The 18,742-nt window shown below is 41.8% G+C and overlaps 1 protein-coding gene across 1 annotated transcript in view; it reads left to right on the top strand.

Annotated features, from left to right (window-relative positions):
* The window catches only part of LOC308381679 (beta-1,4 N-acetylgalactosaminyltransferase 1-like), a gene marked incomplete at both ends in the record, with an annotated part of 30,155 nt that extends 11,413 nt beyond the window's left edge, over positions 1 to 18,742 (top strand). The window contains 10 exons of the mRNA XM_080859266.1: positions 705 to 851; positions 5,211 to 5,339; positions 5,558 to 5,664; positions 6,665 to 6,702; positions 9,227 to 9,407; positions 13,595 to 13,681; positions 14,438 to 14,619; positions 15,791 to 15,934; positions 17,310 to 17,538; positions 18,561 to 18,742. Of these exons, the coding sequence (XP_080715392.1) occupies positions 705 to 851; positions 5,211 to 5,339; positions 5,558 to 5,664; positions 6,665 to 6,702; positions 9,227 to 9,407; positions 13,595 to 13,681; positions 14,438 to 14,619; positions 15,791 to 15,934; positions 17,310 to 17,538; positions 18,561 to 18,742 (1,426 nt within the window). The remainder of the gene's footprint in view (positions 1 to 704; positions 852 to 5,210; positions 5,340 to 5,557; positions 5,665 to 6,664; positions 6,703 to 9,226; positions 9,408 to 13,594; positions 13,682 to 14,437; positions 14,620 to 15,790; positions 15,935 to 17,309; positions 17,539 to 18,560) is intronic.

Raw genomic sequence — 18,742 nt, 5'->3', positions numbered from 1 at the left:
GGCACATGCCCCACCGAATAAGGTCTAGCGCCGTGGTTTATCTTCGCCTTTCTGACACCTTGCAGGTAAGTGTCAATTAACCACACAATTCTCATCTGTATCTCAGCACCGTTCTGGGCTGTAGACTTATTATAGACCCCTGCAAATGATTATATACAAATTGCTCCTTTTTGGGCTAGTTGTCAAAATAGGCTGTTTGAGGAACTGAATTAGACCACCTCTGTTGGTTGAAGTAAGGTTGAGGATATAAATCGAAATCGCACTATAATGATTTATTTAATGTTATCTCTCTAAAATGAACAAACAAATTGCAAATGTTTACGTGTATTGTTTTAAAGTGGCACTAATCAAACAAAAAGTTTTGGGTGTGGTTAAATATCTAACCAAACTGGTACAAGCCAATTGATCCCAACTCCCTACATAATTCTTTCTTTCATTTATGTAACGAGTTTTTCTCAGTCCAATCATTCCAAAAACATTGACATTGATGAATATTTGATGTTTATTTGTTTTTGTTCCTTTTCTGTATGAATGCTTAAAAGCTTTACATACGAATCATACAAAGACAAATTTAAATGTGTTGTTTGTGTGTGTGTGTGTGTGTGTGTGTGTGTGTGTGTGTGTGTGTGTGTGTGTGTGTGTGTGTGTGTGTGTAGAGCTCTACTTTCGTCAACAAAATCTCTTCCTTTGTCTTTACCTGACAGGTTATTCCTCATATCGAATATGAGTCATTTCAGGCAGTCATGGGTCAAGTTTCTTCTCCTCTGTGGCTGGTCCCTCTTCCTTGTGCTGTTCGCGCCCACCCTTCAGAAACACCTCCTTGCGATTGAGGATCCTTCTGCGCTGTCTAGGTGAGATTGGTTAACAGTGCCTTCCATGATTTTAATCAAATACATTTTTTGTCTAATTCAGCCAGCCGTCATTCTGTGTGCGCAGTCAAACACAGGGATTAAAGTATTCCGGCACCATGCCGGATTTCCGTCGTGCAGCGTTTGGCTGCGGAAAAAAAGTCTAATAGGCCTATATATTTTTTTATATATTGAAAACTCGATATCATCACCATTACTTTCGAGTTTATGAGTTCGTCTGCCAATGATATGAAAGGAGCACAACTCTCAGGCTGTCAAAAGAACATTATTAGCCAATCAGAAGTAGATTAGGGTGGGTCTTGGGAAAATGTGCTTTCACTAACGACTTTTCTGTATCGCTCTGCCTATGCTACGTATGCCAAAGTAGAGTAAGTTCAAGAATCCTTGGGAAGATTCCCTCCTTGTTGATGAAGGATTGAAAAACAAATGGCGCTGGGCATGGATAGAAGAGATAGGGAAGGACGGTAAGCCTTTTGGTAGCCGGTGTAAGAAGTTAAGAGAAGCAGGTGCTCTCTTGTGCTCAAGAAAGCTTCTGTATGCAACTAGTGGGAACAAAGTGCTTCCAGTGCTTCCACTTATGAGTTAGACCCCGCTCGTAGAGCAGCTGTTCGTGCTATCCAACACACAACGCTTTTACCGGGAGCAACAACCACATCTGATGTACCGGCATCAATAACTGACCGTTAATGTGCCCTGAAAATATGTGTGTGTACGTTCATCGCAGAACACAATCCAGGCAAGCTCGCCCAACCCCTGGTGAATTTATGCCAAAAAAATAGCTGAAGACAAAATTGCTTTGACTAAACTGTCAATATCCAATCAGCATGCCAGCTATTTTAACACACACGGCATAACACCAGAGTTTAAAAGACGTATTTCGGAAAAGCTAAAGTTTTCCTTAAATGTCGAAGAAGCCACCAACTTCATTCGTTTTTTTGATGAAGATTACAACGCAGTAAAAACGCAACACTTGCCAGGCAGGAACATGAATATAGCCAATGCCTCAGCAATTAGGCTACTGTATGCTAGAATAAAAGATGTAGGCCTATATTTTAATTTACGATTATTTCTTCTGAACAAAGTAATTATGGAAATGTTGCAATATAAAACTACATTCTACAGTTCACTGTTGCACTTTAACGGTTTAAAAAGGGAATCACTGTCCTTTTTCATATATCCTCAATGAAATGGTTGCAAATCAAATCTTCTTTCACTGACTGAATCTCACATACCCTTATAACATGTCACCTTGTGATTGTAGGTCATCTTGAAATCTTCCAAGGACAAAGCTTAGCAGCAAAACTTGATATCAAAAGAAATCGTAAATGCGACATGTGTTAGTACCATACTGTAGTGAGGTGGAGTATTGCTGACCTTCTTGGGATTGCAGTTTCAATAGTCCCACCATAATCTGCCATCATTCATTTCTAAATGTTTCTTTGTTTGATTGTTTGTTTTTTTTACCCTGTAAATGTGTCCTCGAAACTGATTAAGACCTACCTGAGCAGCATGGGGCAGGAGAGGCTGAATGGGCTGGCATTCCTTGTCCATTGAAAGAGCAAATCATACATCAGCACTTGTATGTTTGAAAGGTGACGTTCGGCATGTGTACTCTGCCACTTGTCAGCTTGTAAATCTTCTTTCAGATTCTGCGCCTAAACTAGCTATTTCGCATCGTCTCGTCACATGATCAAATTGAGACTTGATATTGGCAAACAAGACACATATTACCCAGCAGTCATCATTGCATATCTGTATATGACAAAAACAAAAAAATTAAATAATAAATGATTCATTTAATTGAATTTGCTTTTTAATAGTTTCTATAGTGTATGGACTGTACGATAAGCATATAATTGTGTTTTAGATTGACGATTTCCCCCTAAAAAATATGAAAACCATGACAGATACAGGTTTGCTATTTTAAGGGAATATATAGCATAAAGGTAGCCTGGATACCAGAGCCCCCACAACATTTGAGGCCTGGAAGTTCGGTCTGGCATCGCTCCGTTTGGGAGAAATTATCAGATCTCAGAAAACTGACCTAAACCAATCAAATTGTCAGAGCGGCCTTTATACGATGATCGACAGATGATAAACAGTGAAAACACGCCCCATAATCACACCCCAATGGAGCAGTGTCAGACTCATATTCTGACTAGAATTATGAGTCAGGCTAGCATAAGGGATCATTGATAGTCAAATCATATCATCCTTGATCACTGTTGCATTAAACTAGCGACAAATTGACATTCAAATGTCCGTAAAAATTTAGAGAGCAGGGTCTGCTTTGCCTACCAACCTTCCGCGCTGGCTGCATAGAGTTACGCCCCTGGCGCACATGCACATTTTCTAACACAGCACAGGTACACTCAATTAAAGCCATTAGCAAATGAACAAAATACACCTTTTTCAACCACAAATAAGAGATGCCTTACAGCGCCTTATGAGGCTCTGGCTTAGGGGCCCCCTAAGCTCATGGGCTGAGCTCTGTTCCTTAATCCATCCCTGGCAACAGTGACTCGGGCAAGCCATAAATAATATAATTGTTTTGTTTGTGAGAGACAAATTGTGAGCACAGCAACGTGAACCACTACTGGTGTTGCTCAACATTGTTTAGACAATTTTTAGCAAAAATCCTGCATTAAAATAATGTATCACGAAAGTTTGGATGAAATGGTCATTTATTATCACATTGCCATTTAATTATCACGGCAAACAATCACGCTGCACTGAACTGTAAGTAAAGTACAAAAAAGTAAACATTTCGAAACCTGTAATAATTACTTGTGAACGAATATCATTCACATCTTACTAAACCCACTCACGCGAAAGTGAACGAGGTTAATAAGTCCTTTCTGTTTCCTCTTCTGAGCATATGCAGGTTACGTGAAAGGTGATCGAAAGACCTGTATCCGAAGACCCATTCAAAATGTTTTCTCTAGCTTCCCATGCTGAGCCTAAGCAGGTCATGTGAAAAATGATCCAAAGATTGTAACCGGCAGATGAACAAATCGTTTACCTCCCGACCGTGTCTTCGGATCTATTTTTCGTTCTTCTGCCAACCAAGTCTTTGGATCTATGATTTGTTCTTCTTCCGGATACGGGTCTTTGGATCTATGATTCATTCTTCTGCCGGATACGGGTCTTTGAATCTATGATTCGTTCTTCAGCCGGGTACGGGTCTTTGGATCCTTTTCCACGTGACCTCCATAGGCTCAGTACTGGTAGAGGAAACAGAAATAATTAGTTATTTTTCTGACTTGGTCTTCGGATACGGGTCTTTGGATAATTTTCACCTGACCTGCATTCAAGGAATCATTTCTTTTTCCTTGGCTTAGCCTATGCAACAGTCCCGATGAGCGGTCATGAGAAAAAGAACGAATATCTTTTTGAGAGGACTCTTTACTCCCGAGTCCTTGTAAGGATTCGTTCAAAATTAACGAATCGTTCACGAACGACACATCACTACTGTTGAGATCAAATATCAACAACCGTTTACCAAAATGTGTCTTTAACCTTGATTACATGTCTGCATTACTATAGTTAAAGAATCATTCATTTGTGGAATAACACATTCTTGCAGTGAAAATAATTAGCTAAATGTTTTTACACCTTTCAGATGTTGTTGTAGGAGGCTTCGGATGCAGAAATTAATGGGTTTGAAATTTTGTTTTGTTTGCAGGAGTTGTATAACGACAGCAACGACAGAGGTACAGACAGAGGTACAGACAGAGGTACAGAGGTACAAAATCCAAATCCCTTTAAGACAATGAATGATTATAAACAGCACAACAAAGACATGTATACTGTGTAATGAAATTATTGTTTTTTTTTATACACTGGTTCAAAGTGTTCTACTGTCATGGCAATCATATTGACAGAATCTCAATAAGCACGCCAAAGTTGAAGAAGGGACCGGAGAGTTGAAGTCAGGTTTCTGGAGTTTATTTCAGCGTGGGGACCCCTCTAAGCTGTTGCTCAGAGAAAGGCCTACCAGATAGCAGAATGTGTTGGCATTTATACAATTCTGTCAGGTAAGGGCCGGGGAGGACCTCAGCCTTTAGCAGGAAGAGGGGTAGGGGGTTCACATGTTATTTGTTAAGGTCTCAGCGAGACAGACATAGTACAGATCCAAAATGAGTTGCAGATACAAAATAAGGGGTTAATGTCTTACAACAACAGAATAGTAATATTTCCAGTTCCATCAGTCCCCTATATGAGCATATACTGTATATGGTCACACAATAACATCCAGTATTTGAGGACACCTCTGCAGAATCTACTGTTATGTTTTACTTACCGGACTATATATTTCTTCCCACCATGTCAATGTCCCAGTGCCACAAAAATCTCCAGACGTCCCCCCACACCCTGCTCGTGCAAAGGGCGCTTACTGAAGGATTTCTTCAAGAACGACAACAGTATCGCCAGGAGACGACAGGAAGAGTACAGAAAGCATAAGACCAGGTAGGATGTAGGATTAATGCACAAACAGCAGATATTGATTTTATTGATTATTATTTACTTATTTTATTTATTTAGATAAGATATTTGTTTCTTTGTCTTCCTCTTTTAACCCTTAGGGTAATTTAGTTATTTTGTCTTGTATAAACTGCTTTGTTTTCCCACCTTCATATTAAGACGCCACTGTTTTGATATCCATCTCCTTTATATATGACATGCAGAACATCATCCCATCTCGACCTGCTTCTTGTGGCTCCTGCCAATTCCCCACTTCAATACCCCATACAGGGATTCACTGTTGTGCCTCTCCAGAGGACTCCGATACCTGGTAGGGGTGTGTGTGTGTGTGTGTGTGTGTGTGTGTGTCTCTGTGTGTGTGTTTATACGTGTATGTCTACATGTGTGTGTGTGTGCAAATTTTCATAGTGAGGAAAACAAATGGGTTTATGTTAAGTTTTGTGAAGGAATGCCTGTCTTTTAGACCATAATGGACCCTTCCGCAAACTCCGCCCCCCTTAGCAACGGTTGCTATATCAGTCAAGCATTCACGTTTCCCAGGTTCTCAGCATTGGTATGAATGGCGTGGCAACATGTTTTCAACCGTGTCAATTTCAGCTCTACCCAAAGAAATCACAAGCATTTTTTCGAAAAATGGCAAGATCTCAGATCGAAGCAGGCAAAAGGGTCTGCAATATGCTTATATAGGCTACAACCACGACATTACATGCCGTGTTTGTAGACAGACAAATGCTAAGGCTAACAGGTTCATTCCAGCTATGTTTATTTGTTCTATTATCTACACAGTCGCCGCTACGCAAACCTGTAAGGTGGTAAAACTGAATCGTATTTTAAGCAAGGGTTTTCTCACGTTTTCGATGCAGTGGACAGATTTTAGCGACATAGCTTCTTGGAACAAAGTAGGTGCTTCTGTTTATGTTGCTGACATTCAGCTGATGGGGGAGTCGTCCACATTGTTTGATCCACAGCAGGCATTTCTCTCTCTGGGTCTTGGGTTTCGGGAAGGGATAAAATGTTACCCCTCCCTCCAGCCTTTTTGGATATCGGCTGTCAGAATTACACACTCCATAAGCGCAACGTTTAATTTTCTCTTCTCGAGCAGACGTCTCTCTCATTGACTTCCATTCATAAAAATGGCTCGCTTGACTGAGGTCCCGAGCTTAGTAACCGTTGCTATGCTATGATTGATCAGTTACCGTTTTGGGGAGTGGTCGCGGAAGGGTCAATTATTATCTGGACTGTAATAATGAAGGATTAAAACCTTAATGGAGTGAATCCATGTGATAACTGACTATGTGGCATTGTTTCAGGTCTAGGTGTCTATGCCCCACAGAGTGACATATATAAGGTTTGTTACCAAGATGAGTCTACCGCACTGTATTTGGGTGGTGACAGCCTAGATGGTAGCTGACTGAGCTGATCTGGCACAGATTTGGCACATATTATCCAGATCCAGGCCAGATGCCAGACTCCTCAGCCACCTATTGTCTATGAGCTGAGGGGCAGGAACAAAGAGGGTGTAATTCTAAGATGGCGGCTGATTCTGGAGTGGATTCATGCCATGACCATCAGCCGCTATCTGGGATTTTTTGGGATCTGGCGTTTCTGGTGTTTTTGCACTTGCTTTCTGTCCAGCACGATACAATGGGCAATAAAGGTTACCTAGGTTACCCAAATTAACCTTCCATTGCACAATATATTTGGGTTTCACATAATAACACTTGCATTTTCTCAACTTTCTGGTGAAAACGTACAAGGCATCATGGCATTTTTTAATGAGTTAGTAAGACTTTATTCATATTGCACATTTCGTACAAGAGTTGCAGTTCAAAGTGCTTTACATAAAATCAATAAAAGCAAGCAGCAAGAGCAATACAAATAATGATTCAACATCGTATCAGAACCTGATGTTCCGACAGGCTTCTTAGATTACTAAAATCATGATGAAAGGAATAAAAGTAATACAACCCTTCTGCCTGGTCTCTAGCTCAGTCGTAACCATAGTGCTGCTTCATAGATGGGGACGGCCCAGTGTTCCGAAAGCCTGATATTCCAAAATCTCTATATTCCGAAAGATATTCCCCCTGGCAAAACTAAGAAATACTTTAAGTGGCACAAAACACACACAGCATTAACTTTTCCTAGGCAATATTTGTTAACTTAGCCTACTCGGGTCTTGAATATGGGGTACCACTCTTATGCGAAGAAAATCACCGGCAGATTCTCGCAGGACAAAGCAAACTTATGCAGAAGGTCCCTCTCCTTACACGTATAGCTCTTATCGCAAAGGCGTCAAATACCGGCACGCGTCAATTACCGGCCACATTCGGTGTTGTCATGTTTACATTCACTCTTGTGATCAACTTCGGGCAACTATTTTTCTCCCTCAAAAATATGGGATTTAAGCTTTACTTGTGAAAAAATGTAACTCTGTAGACCTAAGTCAAACTTGTGAAATAGTGTTGTACTTTTGCGTGTACCTTAAAGTGTGGTACACTGGAATATTCCATTTGGTCTTAAAGTTGTACTGTCAAATTTGTTCTCTCCAAGATGAAGTTTAACTGTCATTTTAAACTGTCGTTTCTAATGCTAACACAGCTAGCATAATGTCCTGTAAGAACGGATGCTCACAGAGACCAAATCCGATTATTCTGGTCGTTTAGACCTATGTCAATATGAAGAGCACTCGTTGAGAAATTGGGTGGGAGAACAACCCGATTTGGCAAGGAAGGTCGCGTTCCGTAGTTTACAGTTTAACTAAAACAAGGTTAAAACAATAAAAATGTTGTATTGTAGCACAAACAATAGTACAATTTAAATACCGTTATAATAACATAACATACATAATCATGCTATGTTTGTTTTGTGCGTGTTTAAGTGAATAGACTGCACCTACAACTGAATCAGGTCAAAGAAAGCCCACAAAATACCCAAATTACAAAAATTAAATAACACTAGTAAGATTAACGTTTGCTTGTCAAAACATGCTGTAACAAAGTCATTTGTACAGAAATTAGACCGGTAGATATGTAAAAGCTGCAGGAAAGCATATATTATCTCGAAAACCACCACTGTAAGTGGAACAAATTAGGAGTGTTCGATAATTAACGAAAGCGAAAACTTACTCATGTAACGTGTCACCAAAAACATTAATAGAAATACGTTTTCTTGCGGTGTTAAACAAGTCATAACATCTCTCTCGAAAACCATTAGTTTGAGTAAGCTTATACATAACGTTCTATATTGATAAAAATTTTTACAAACTGTCCGATAACTGACGCAGCTACGCTACTCATATGCAGACTACATGGCATCAGCACCTAGTAATCGAAGTTACACACACACAGAAATACAGAAAAGCCATGTTCTTGCTTACATAAGCACATGATTCATACAAGGTCATTGTTCATACAAGGCACTTTGTTGCGAAGGGAGAGCGTGGTCACCCACACCCAGACTTAAACCCGGGTCTACAGGGTGCCAAACATGCACTCTCACCACAACGCCAGGCTCGATGGCATGGCAGTCAGAGCACATACTCATCTGTAGTGACGATCACATCGTCACACTGCCCTAACCCTATGCGTCACCAACATGAAGTACATCCTTTATAGATTCCAAACTGGAGTTTCACCACGTCATAGTCGTTGCATTAAGAAAATAGTCAGTCACACTACACCACTAACTCTCACAGCAGCACACTACGATTTTATCCCATCCGCCTTCAACCAGCACTTCACAGTCCACCCCTGAAGACATTGTGGACGATGGACGGTGTTCTAGCTAACATGAACCACATAAAGGACTGCCTGGAGGTCAGAGAGTGCTGACCCAGGCTAAGCTGTGTCAGTCTCATGCTCAATCTCTGACAGGTGACACTAGTGTGCTCCCGGGGCCTGCTGTCTGTGGAGAAGCCGGTCACGGATGGGCTGGTGGAGGGAGACGGAGGCAACCAGCTCAACATCACCGCCCGCAGCGCCTCTGGGCTCAACGCCCTTCTGGGCCGAGTGCACTACACCAGCACGGTGTACCGCCTCAGAACGGGTGACCTGGGTAAGGGCCATTTTTAGTTAAATCTCGAGTTTATTTCATATACATAGCACTGTTAACCATTAATATTGTCAATACTGGAGAAAAGAGGAAAAAAAGAAAAGAAAATTGTAGTGCAAAAAAAGATATTTCAAGGAAAGTTCAGCATCCTAAAGGCATGTGGGTAAAAACTATCCCTGTATCTGCTGGTACGAGTCCTTATGCTCTCATATCGCCTTCCAGAAGGCAGGAGGGAGAAAAGACTGTGGCAGGGAAGACTAGGGTTAATGATGATCCGCTTGGCCTTTCTCCTGCAGGGCTGGCTGTAAAGGTCCTGAATGGATGGTAATGCTGTCCTTGTAATACGCTGTGCAGATATGACCACTTTTTGTAGTGTCTTCCTGTACTGGGCAGTGCTGTTGCCAAACCATGTTGTGATGCCACCAGTCAGTATGCTCTCAATGGTGCAGCGGTAAAAAATGGTTAGTTTAGTGCAGTCCATGCCAGATTTCCGCAGTCGTCGCAGAAAAAAGAGCCTCTGTTTCCCTGTCCTTGTAACCACACCAATATGGTGTGTCCAGCTCAGAGCCTCGCTGATGTTGATGCCAAGAAATCTGAAACTTTTGACTCCCTCCACAGCTGTGCCCCCGATGTGAATGGTTGCATGTTCTCCCTGCAGCCGCCTGTAGTCCACTATCAACTCCTTGGTGGAAGGCAGACTCATCACCATTCTTGATGCAGCCGAAAATGGTGGGGTCATCAGCAAACTTAATGATGGTGTTGGAGCTGTTATTGGCTGCAAAATCATATAAATTTAGGTGAACAGGGATTACAACAGTGGGCTTAACACACAACTTTGTGGGGCAGCAGTGCTGAGTATTAGACTGGTTGAGGTGATGTTACCTAGCCGTACTGACTGTGGCCTGTCTGTCAGGAAGTTCAATATCCAGCTGCACATGGAGGGACTGATGTTCAGGTCCTGTAGTTTCATGATCAGCCTGGATGGTACTATGGTGTTGATGGCGGAGCTGAAGTCGATGAAGAGCATCCGCATGTACGTGTTGTTCTGATCCAGGTGCGCAGTGTTCAAGGCCATAGCTACAGCATCATCTGTAGACCTGTTCGGCCTATATATGCAAACTGGAGTGGGTCTAATGCAGGTGACAGGCAGGATGTAATGTGGTCTTTGACTAATCTCTCAAAGCATTTCATCACAACAAAGGTGAGTGCGACAAGGCGGTAATCATTGAGACAGCTCACTGATGGTTTCTTAGGGACCGGGATGATGGTGGCCCTCTTGAAGCTATTGGGGACGCCAGACTGGGACAGGGAGAGGTTAAAGATGTCAGTGCACACCTCTGCCAGTTCAGGAGCACAGGCCTTGAGAACACGGCCAGGGATGTTGTCAGGTCCTGGAGCTTTATGCACGTTCACTCTCCTGAATGACTGGCACACATCAGTCACAGATACCTGGAGAGGGCAGCTGTCTTGCTCCAGCAGTACCTCTGACCTGGTGTGAGACTCAAATCGAGCATACCCTACATCCCTACATCCCCTACCCCTGTAACAGTAACCCTATTGGCACAGTAATCTGGTCATGTCTGTATCATGTATTTACCACCAGATGTATGTACACATATGTCCAGTGACCAAATGCTGGCTGTGTATTGCCCCTGTTGCTTCCTTTCCCCTTCTGCCACACAACCCTTCCCCTTCCCCCCTTCCCCCCTTCCCCCCGTCCCACCTTCCTGTCTCCACCCGGCCGACCTCAAGCAGATGGGTCCCCCCTTATGTGCCATTGAATTGAATTGAATTAAAAGGTGTTCAGCTCTTCTGCAAGACAAACAGAGACCTTTGCTTGATGGCTCTATCCTTTATAATCTGTGATAGTCTTCAACCCACCCCACATGTCTGGTTTTGGATCCTGTGTAATAAGACTCCACTTTCTCTCTGTACTGTCTCTTTGCCAGCTTGATGGTTTTTATGAGTTCATATCGGGCTAGTTGTACTCACATGAGTCTCCAGAATGATAGGCAGCTGTACGGGCTTTGAGTGATGAAGACACTCCTCCATTCACCCATGGCTTCTGGTTTGGAAAAGTTTGATTTGTTTATTTGATTAAGAGGGACAGTGTGCATTAATAAACATTAGAAAGTAAATGCACCCAATTGTAGCCAAAAGGCTAGTTTCCATTGGCAGTCCCCCTGCCAGAGTGAAACTGGCTAAAGATAGGGAAGAAGAGAAGGAGAGAAAGACAACACCCAGACTATGCTCCTAGAGGAGTAGGCTGCAGTGTGGGAACAGTCAAAAAAGTTCTGGCATTCATTCGCTGTACAACGTCATCAATGGACTAACATACAGTACCTTGCATAAGTATTCACCCCCTTGGATGTTTTACCCTTTTATTGCTTTTATAAATCAGTCGTGGTCAATTTAACTTGGCTTTTTGGACAAATCACAAAAAGCCCTCTTTAAGATATTTAAATGACATTGTTTAAGGGATTTCAAAGCATATCTTTCATTAATACATGGAGTAGGAAGATCAAGCCGAGCGGAGCCTAAAACTATGCTGCCATGCTGGTGTCACGCCTCCCCGGAAGTCCCACAAAAAGCCCTCTTTAATGTCAAAGCGAAAACAGATTTCTAGACAGTTATGTAAATTAAATAAAAATATGTAACGAAAATAAGTGATTGCATAAGTATTCACCCCCTTTTAAATAGACTGACCTAATTCAACAGAGGTCCAGCCAATTGGTGGTAGAAGTCTCACAATTAGTGGAATGGGGTAGCCTGGATACCAGCCCAAGCCCCGCCCACAAAAAAATTTGTCAGGGAGATTTGGTCTGGCTCTGGGCTAATTGGGAGAGAGTTTCATCGGTAGGATGAAACCGGACCAATCAAATTGTCAGGGCGGGCTTTATACGTTGATGGACAGATACCAACGCTTGAGTTGAATTAACCGGTAGATTCGAACTCCGACCAAGATGGCCGCCTCTCGGGTGCTTAGTGGGGAATATTTTATGTGAATTAAGCTATCTACACGACTTTTTAATGTCTACATTGACTCGGTTAGTTGTGCATGTGCAACACGAATGTTGCAGAGTATTTTTTGTCTTAACTAAAGCTCTCTAGACCATTATTGTTAGATCATTGCTAACGTGTACACAAAAATCCCATTGAAACTAACTGTAGCTTGTAGCCTTAATGCTAATTAATTAACGTGAGCAGGCATATCTCAACAGACATTGACAGCGCATCCATTTTGAAAGAGGAACAGAGAAACGCGATCAAGGCATTTGTCGATTGAAAAGATGTTTTTGCCGTCCTTCCTACGGGATCAGGTAAAAGTTTAATCTATCAGATGGTAATAGGCTACTACGTTGCTCTGATTGGTTCTAGGTATCCAATTCAGCGAATAGGCATTTTCTTTCCTGGTTCGTTGAAACACGCCCCATAATCACAGCCCAAAAGTTCGGTATCAGACTCATATTCTGACTAGAATCATGAGTATGACATCGTCAGGCTAGGAATGGGGATCAGTGTGCAGTGAATGTGTCTCAAGTGATTGTAGTGTAACGACACCTGTGTCTGGAAGGTCCATTCACTGGTCTGTATTCAGTAATCAGTATTCCTGGCTACTGTTACACCATGAAGACCCAAGATCACTCTAACAAACTCAGAGAAAAGGTTGTTGAAAAGTATAAGTCAGGGGAAGGATACAAAAAAATTCAAGGCACTGTATATAGCCTAATGCAAACTCATGGATGTTAACAGCGGCATCCCAAAAATTCCCCGGTCTGTTGTTTGAAAACAGTCACCTAGTGCCTCATCTGACTGCTCTGTCCAGCACTGTATTGAGCGAATCACAGGCTTTTCACGTTTCAGCTTTTGCCTAAAACATGGTAGTAGGAGAACAGAGTAATGATCCGATTTGCCGAAGGCAGGGACTTTCCTGAGGTTGGCTTTGTTGAAGTCGCCTGCCACAATGAATGCAGCCTCTCGGTGTAGAGTTTCCTGCCCATCGATGATTTCATACAGTTCATCCATAGCCCGAACTGGGTTATGTATTGGGGGTATAGAAACGAGGCACTGCCTTATATGAGAAGACATTAAAAGGAGGTGTTAAACAGAAGTTCAGAGAATATAAGGAATTCTTAATTTGCCCCTTGGTGGTTCTCCTGTTAACCGTGTGCTTTTCTTCCTCTCTCCAGTGCATTTCCTGTTTGAGAAACACAATGTCACCTTTCCCGTAGTCATCCAGCAACCCTCCGTGCCCATCATATTGGATCTAGGAGAAGGTATGTGTTACCGGCCTCAAGCCTAGGGGAAACAGGTTCCTTACACTTGAAAAGTGAAGGAACAAACACAGGTGTCAAGGCATGGAGTTCCCTTTATTAAAGAGCACTAAAAGGCAGGCTACAGTAAAAGACAGGCTACCACCATCATTTCAGGTTCACTAACAATTGCATAATTATTCAACACAGACTAACACCAGCAGTTGTCATAAATCCATGTTCATTCACAATCTACAAACATCATTAAACAAACACACAGACATCCTTTAATGAAGTAACACCCCATTAACCAGTATACATGTTTTTAGATCATACACATTCATTTGCAGCAGTTGAAACCCACAAGATAAGGTTCTATTACCTTAAAAAGTGAAGGAACAAACACAGGTGTCAAGGCATCGAGTTCAAACAAAAGCTCCCCAAGTCCTTCTCTTATCCTTCCCTGCCTAGCAGAGTGCGTCCAATGACACCTCGGGCCCATGCATTATTGGGTGCATGCGTGTTCGTATGTATGGGCGAGCGGCAGAGGAGGATATAGCATATGGCATACCTTCGGCGCAACACAACATAGTAGCCAACACAGCCAAATAATGTGTAATTAAATGCAGCACATTATTGATATGGTCTCTTTACTGTTTACCTATAATGTTAGTATAATGGTTGCCTTTTATATTTTTGCTTTAAATTCTGTTTTAACATGATTACAAATTCCACAATAGAAGTAGCAGCAACCGTAAAAGATTGCTTTCTTCACCCTAGATATAAACTCACAGGTGACCATCACCACCAAGACCTTCGTTAGGTACTTCGAGCTGAACACCTTGATCCGCAGCATCCGCCAGTACTATAAGACCATGAAGATAATCATCGCTGATGACAGCTTTGACCCAATCAAAGTGAATGGCTCTGACATCGAACAGTACTTCATGCCTCCCGGACAGGTAGAAGTTAATTTCAATAATTCATATTGCACATGTGTACTATGGTCACACTAAGGTCAGATCTTTCTGTTTCACATGCTTGGTGCTATAGCTACAGGATAATGAATGATTACACATGCAAGCACACAATCAGAAAGACACACAAGGACACTAACCAACCCTCCCTCCCTCCCTCCCCCTCTCTCTCCCTCTTTTCCTTTCTCTCTGGCAAACAAATACACAGACATAGTCAAATATTCACCCTGACAACACACACAAACAGCAGCCTGTTTGAATACTCAACATCAATACAAACATAATCAGAATACAAACATAATCAGCATTTGCCATTTTTTTAATTTTTTTTAATTAAATATTTTCCAATGAACTGGTAGGTCCACTACTACTGTACTGTGACTGCTTTTAACATTAATGTGAGAAATCCACCACGTGGTTATCACTGCTGAAAGCTAAACTTCTGTCTATATAAACCTTGCGCAATGATTTTATCATTGCTTCACTTTCAGCCTTGTGCTGGGAGGGGATCCCGATTGCAATTCTTGTTGTTGTTGTTTGTCTAATAAATTCACCCTGAGGTAACTAGGGTTAGTTCCGGAGTCCTGAGGTAACTAGGGTGAATTTTCACCTAACACAGGGTTACTTCATTAGCTTCAGACAACTGTATCAGCCTCATAAATCTCATCAAAAAGTAAAGTGTGGGCATGTAGACATAATAAAAGGATGATTGTTGTTAGTAGGTTTGGTGGTATACTGTAAGTGTAGTATTAGGCTATTGGCAAAGATATGTCAACTGTTTTGTTATTACAGGTGCATTTATCCTTGTAGTGCTTAACATTATGAATTCTTAATAATTAATAATAATCAATAATGTGCTGCATTAAATTACACATCATTCGGCTGTGTTGGCTACTATGTTGGGATGTTACAGTTCAGGGGTTTCCTGTAGCTGCATTAAATACCCCTCAATGTGTATAGTTATTGTACTTAGTTACTGTCCAAATTCTAAGCTATTTATTTCAGGTTACTTGTATTATTAAGAAGCAACACATTGTATTTCTCTATAAGCATTTCCAATTTAGGACAATTTATTGTCTGAAGTTGCAATGTGAGGAATCTGGACAGCATCTGTTTTCCTTTATAATCATCTTTTCCATGCATGCTATCTTATCAGGGCTGGTTTGCAGGAAGGACACTGGCTGTGTCTCAGGTCACCACAAAGTACTTCCTCTGGGTGGACGATGACTTCGAATTCACAAAGCGAACCCAGATAGAGAAGCTGGTGGAGGTCATGGAGAGCATGCCTGAGCTGGACCTGGTAAATGTCTTTCTCGATCTCTATGGTTTCTCTGAACTTGAACGCATGCGCAGTCTGTGGGATCGATGTATCCTCTGCTCAATAATAATGTCTGTGGTGACCTATGAAAGTAGTGACGTATTTTTGACAGTTTAGTCACGTTTGTGAAACGTAACTTGTGGAGTTGCATTTTGTGTTTGTAATTTGTGAAACCGTAATCGTGAAGTTGTATTTCGTGTTTGTAATTCGTGAATTCGTATTCGTAATGAAGAAATCGTAATCGTGAAGTTGCATTTTGTGTTTGTAAGAGTTTACAAATATGTATTTTCTGCTCAACTTCAAAAAATATGCACGTATATCTATTTTATACACACGAACATTCTGACAGCTTCCTTACTCCATAGTAATCTCCTACCGTCATCAGTGATACAGAGGACAACATGTTCTTATGGCTATGATGTGACATACTCATACAGCCGCGGAAAAAATTAAGAGACCACTTCAAAATTATCAGTTTCTCTGGTTTTACTATTTATTGGTATGTGTTAAAGTAAAATGTACATTTTTGTTTTATTCTATAACCTACTGGCAACATTCCTACCAAATTTCAAATAAAAATATTGTCATTTAGATCATTTATTTGCAGAAAAATGACAATTGGTCAAAATAGCAAAAAAGATGCAGTGTCTTCAGATCTCGAATAATGCAAAGAAAACAAGCTCATATTCATTTTTAAACTACACAATACTAATGCTTTAACTTAGGAAGAGTTCAGAAATCAATATTTGGTGGAATAACCTTGATTTAAAATCACAACTTTCATGTGTCTTGGCATGCTCTCCACCAGTCTTTCACATTGCCGTTGGGTGACTTTATGCTACTCCTGGCGCAAGAATTCAAGCAGCTTGGCTTCTTTTCATGGCTTGTGACCATCCATCTTCCTCTTGATCACATTTCAGAGGTTTTTTATGGGATTCAGGTCTCGAAACTGGGCTGGCCATGACAGGGTCCTGATCAAGGGTCCTAAGCAACAGGAAATCAATCTATAATAATAACAATAACCATCCACGTCATCAATGATGCATTATAAATCGGATCTGCATGGAGTCATATCTCTACCCCAGTCAGCGGCTAGGGGGTACCTCTGATTGTTCGACACGTGATGAAACAATAATAAAAAGTGTGTCTGTACCCAGGTGGGTGGTGTAGCAGGCTCGACGGTAATCATGAGTGTGTCTGTACCCAGGTGAGTGGTGTAGCAGGCTCGACGGTAATCATGAGTGTGTCTGTACCCAGGTGGGTGGTGTAGCAGGCACGACGGTAATCATGAGTGTGTCTGTACCCAGGTGAGTGGTGTAGCAGGCTCGACGGTAATCATGAGTTTGTCTGTACCCAGGTGGGTGGTGTAGCAGGCTCGACGGTGTTCAGTCACCGGATGACATACGAGGAAGGGCAGGAGGATGAGGGGGGCTGCCTGCTCCGGTTCCCTGGACCCTACAAGGACAAAGTGCCTGGTTTCCCTCAGTGTTCCCTCAGCAGCGTGGTCATCAACTTCTTCCTTGCACGGACTGACTCGGTGCGGAAGGTGCTATTTGATCCCCGGCTCAAGAGGTCAGGCCACTCACGTAAGTGACAACGCAGGACCACCTCTTTCGTTTTTAGCATCTACAAGACTGAGTCGGTTTTTCTTTAGTTGCAGTTCAAATTCTCACTTTTAGTTATTCAGTGTGGTTCAATTTTATTTATTGTTATTATTAATAATACTACTACTACCACTACTGCTAATAATAATTATAACCAAAATATGCATTTCCTGAAAGAAATACAAGTGCATGAAATCCAAAAGTTAAGAAAGGAAGAAGAAAGGAAAGAAGAGTGAACATGAGTGAAAGAAGAAAGGAAAGAAGAGTGACCAAGAGTGGCTATGGTTAAGACAGGAAATAGCGAGTAAAGAGGGAAAATAGTGAAAGAATGAGATAAAATGGAGTGAAGCAGAGAGATGGAGTGTGAGAAAGAAGATTTGAAGAGGGATAGAAAAAAACAAGTGGATGGAAGTTCTACAGAGAGAGGGAATGAGTGAAAATATGAGAGAGAATGGACTGGAGGAAGAAGATGTTAGAATTATCAATGGATGAAGTGGAAGATAAACACAGACATGGCATGGAGGAATGGAAGTGAGGATAGGAGACTGTAGAGTCAAAGTAAAAAAAAAAAATGAAAAAAAGAGTAGGTATTGATACACATAATATTGTGATGAAAATCAGGATCACAGGGACATTTACCTCAGCAGCATAGTCTCTGCCGTTCAGACTCCTCAGTGTGGGCGTTGTCAAGGACACCGTAGAGCAGTGTACCACCGTAGAGCAGTGTACCACAGCCGTAACCTCACTATTGCTGCCGTAACCTCACTATTGCTGCCGTAACCTCACTATTGCTGAAAAAAGTAAGCATGGTAGTTCCGGATCAGTGGTCCAGCACATGTATGGTGGGTAGCTCAAACAGTTTTTAAAGAAATGCGTTCAACTGCTGGTTGAATGCATTTCTTGGTAGACATCTTCACACAACAGAATCACCATATTGTCGGATATGATGAAGAGAATGCATGCAGTGCACTCAACAGTCCCTTCCCTGTCTCCTCCACTGACAGAGTTCTTTGTGGATGCTCTTGGGAAACTACTGATAGCGTCATGCAACCACGTCATCGTTGACCATCATGGCAGGAGGCCAGGGAACAATCAATACCTCTCCTACAGGAATCAGAAAAACGACACATTGGACCGTCTCCTGTACTTCTTTAAAAACCACTTCAGCTGCACTAACATACTGTAA

This window comes from Sprattus sprattus (genome assembly GCF_963457725.1).
Source record: "Sprattus sprattus genome assembly, chromosome: 20".
Taxonomy (NCBI): Eukaryota; Metazoa; Chordata; class Actinopteri; order Clupeiformes; family Clupeidae; genus Sprattus; species Sprattus sprattus.
This window is presented reverse-complemented; position numbering and strand designations above follow the sequence as displayed.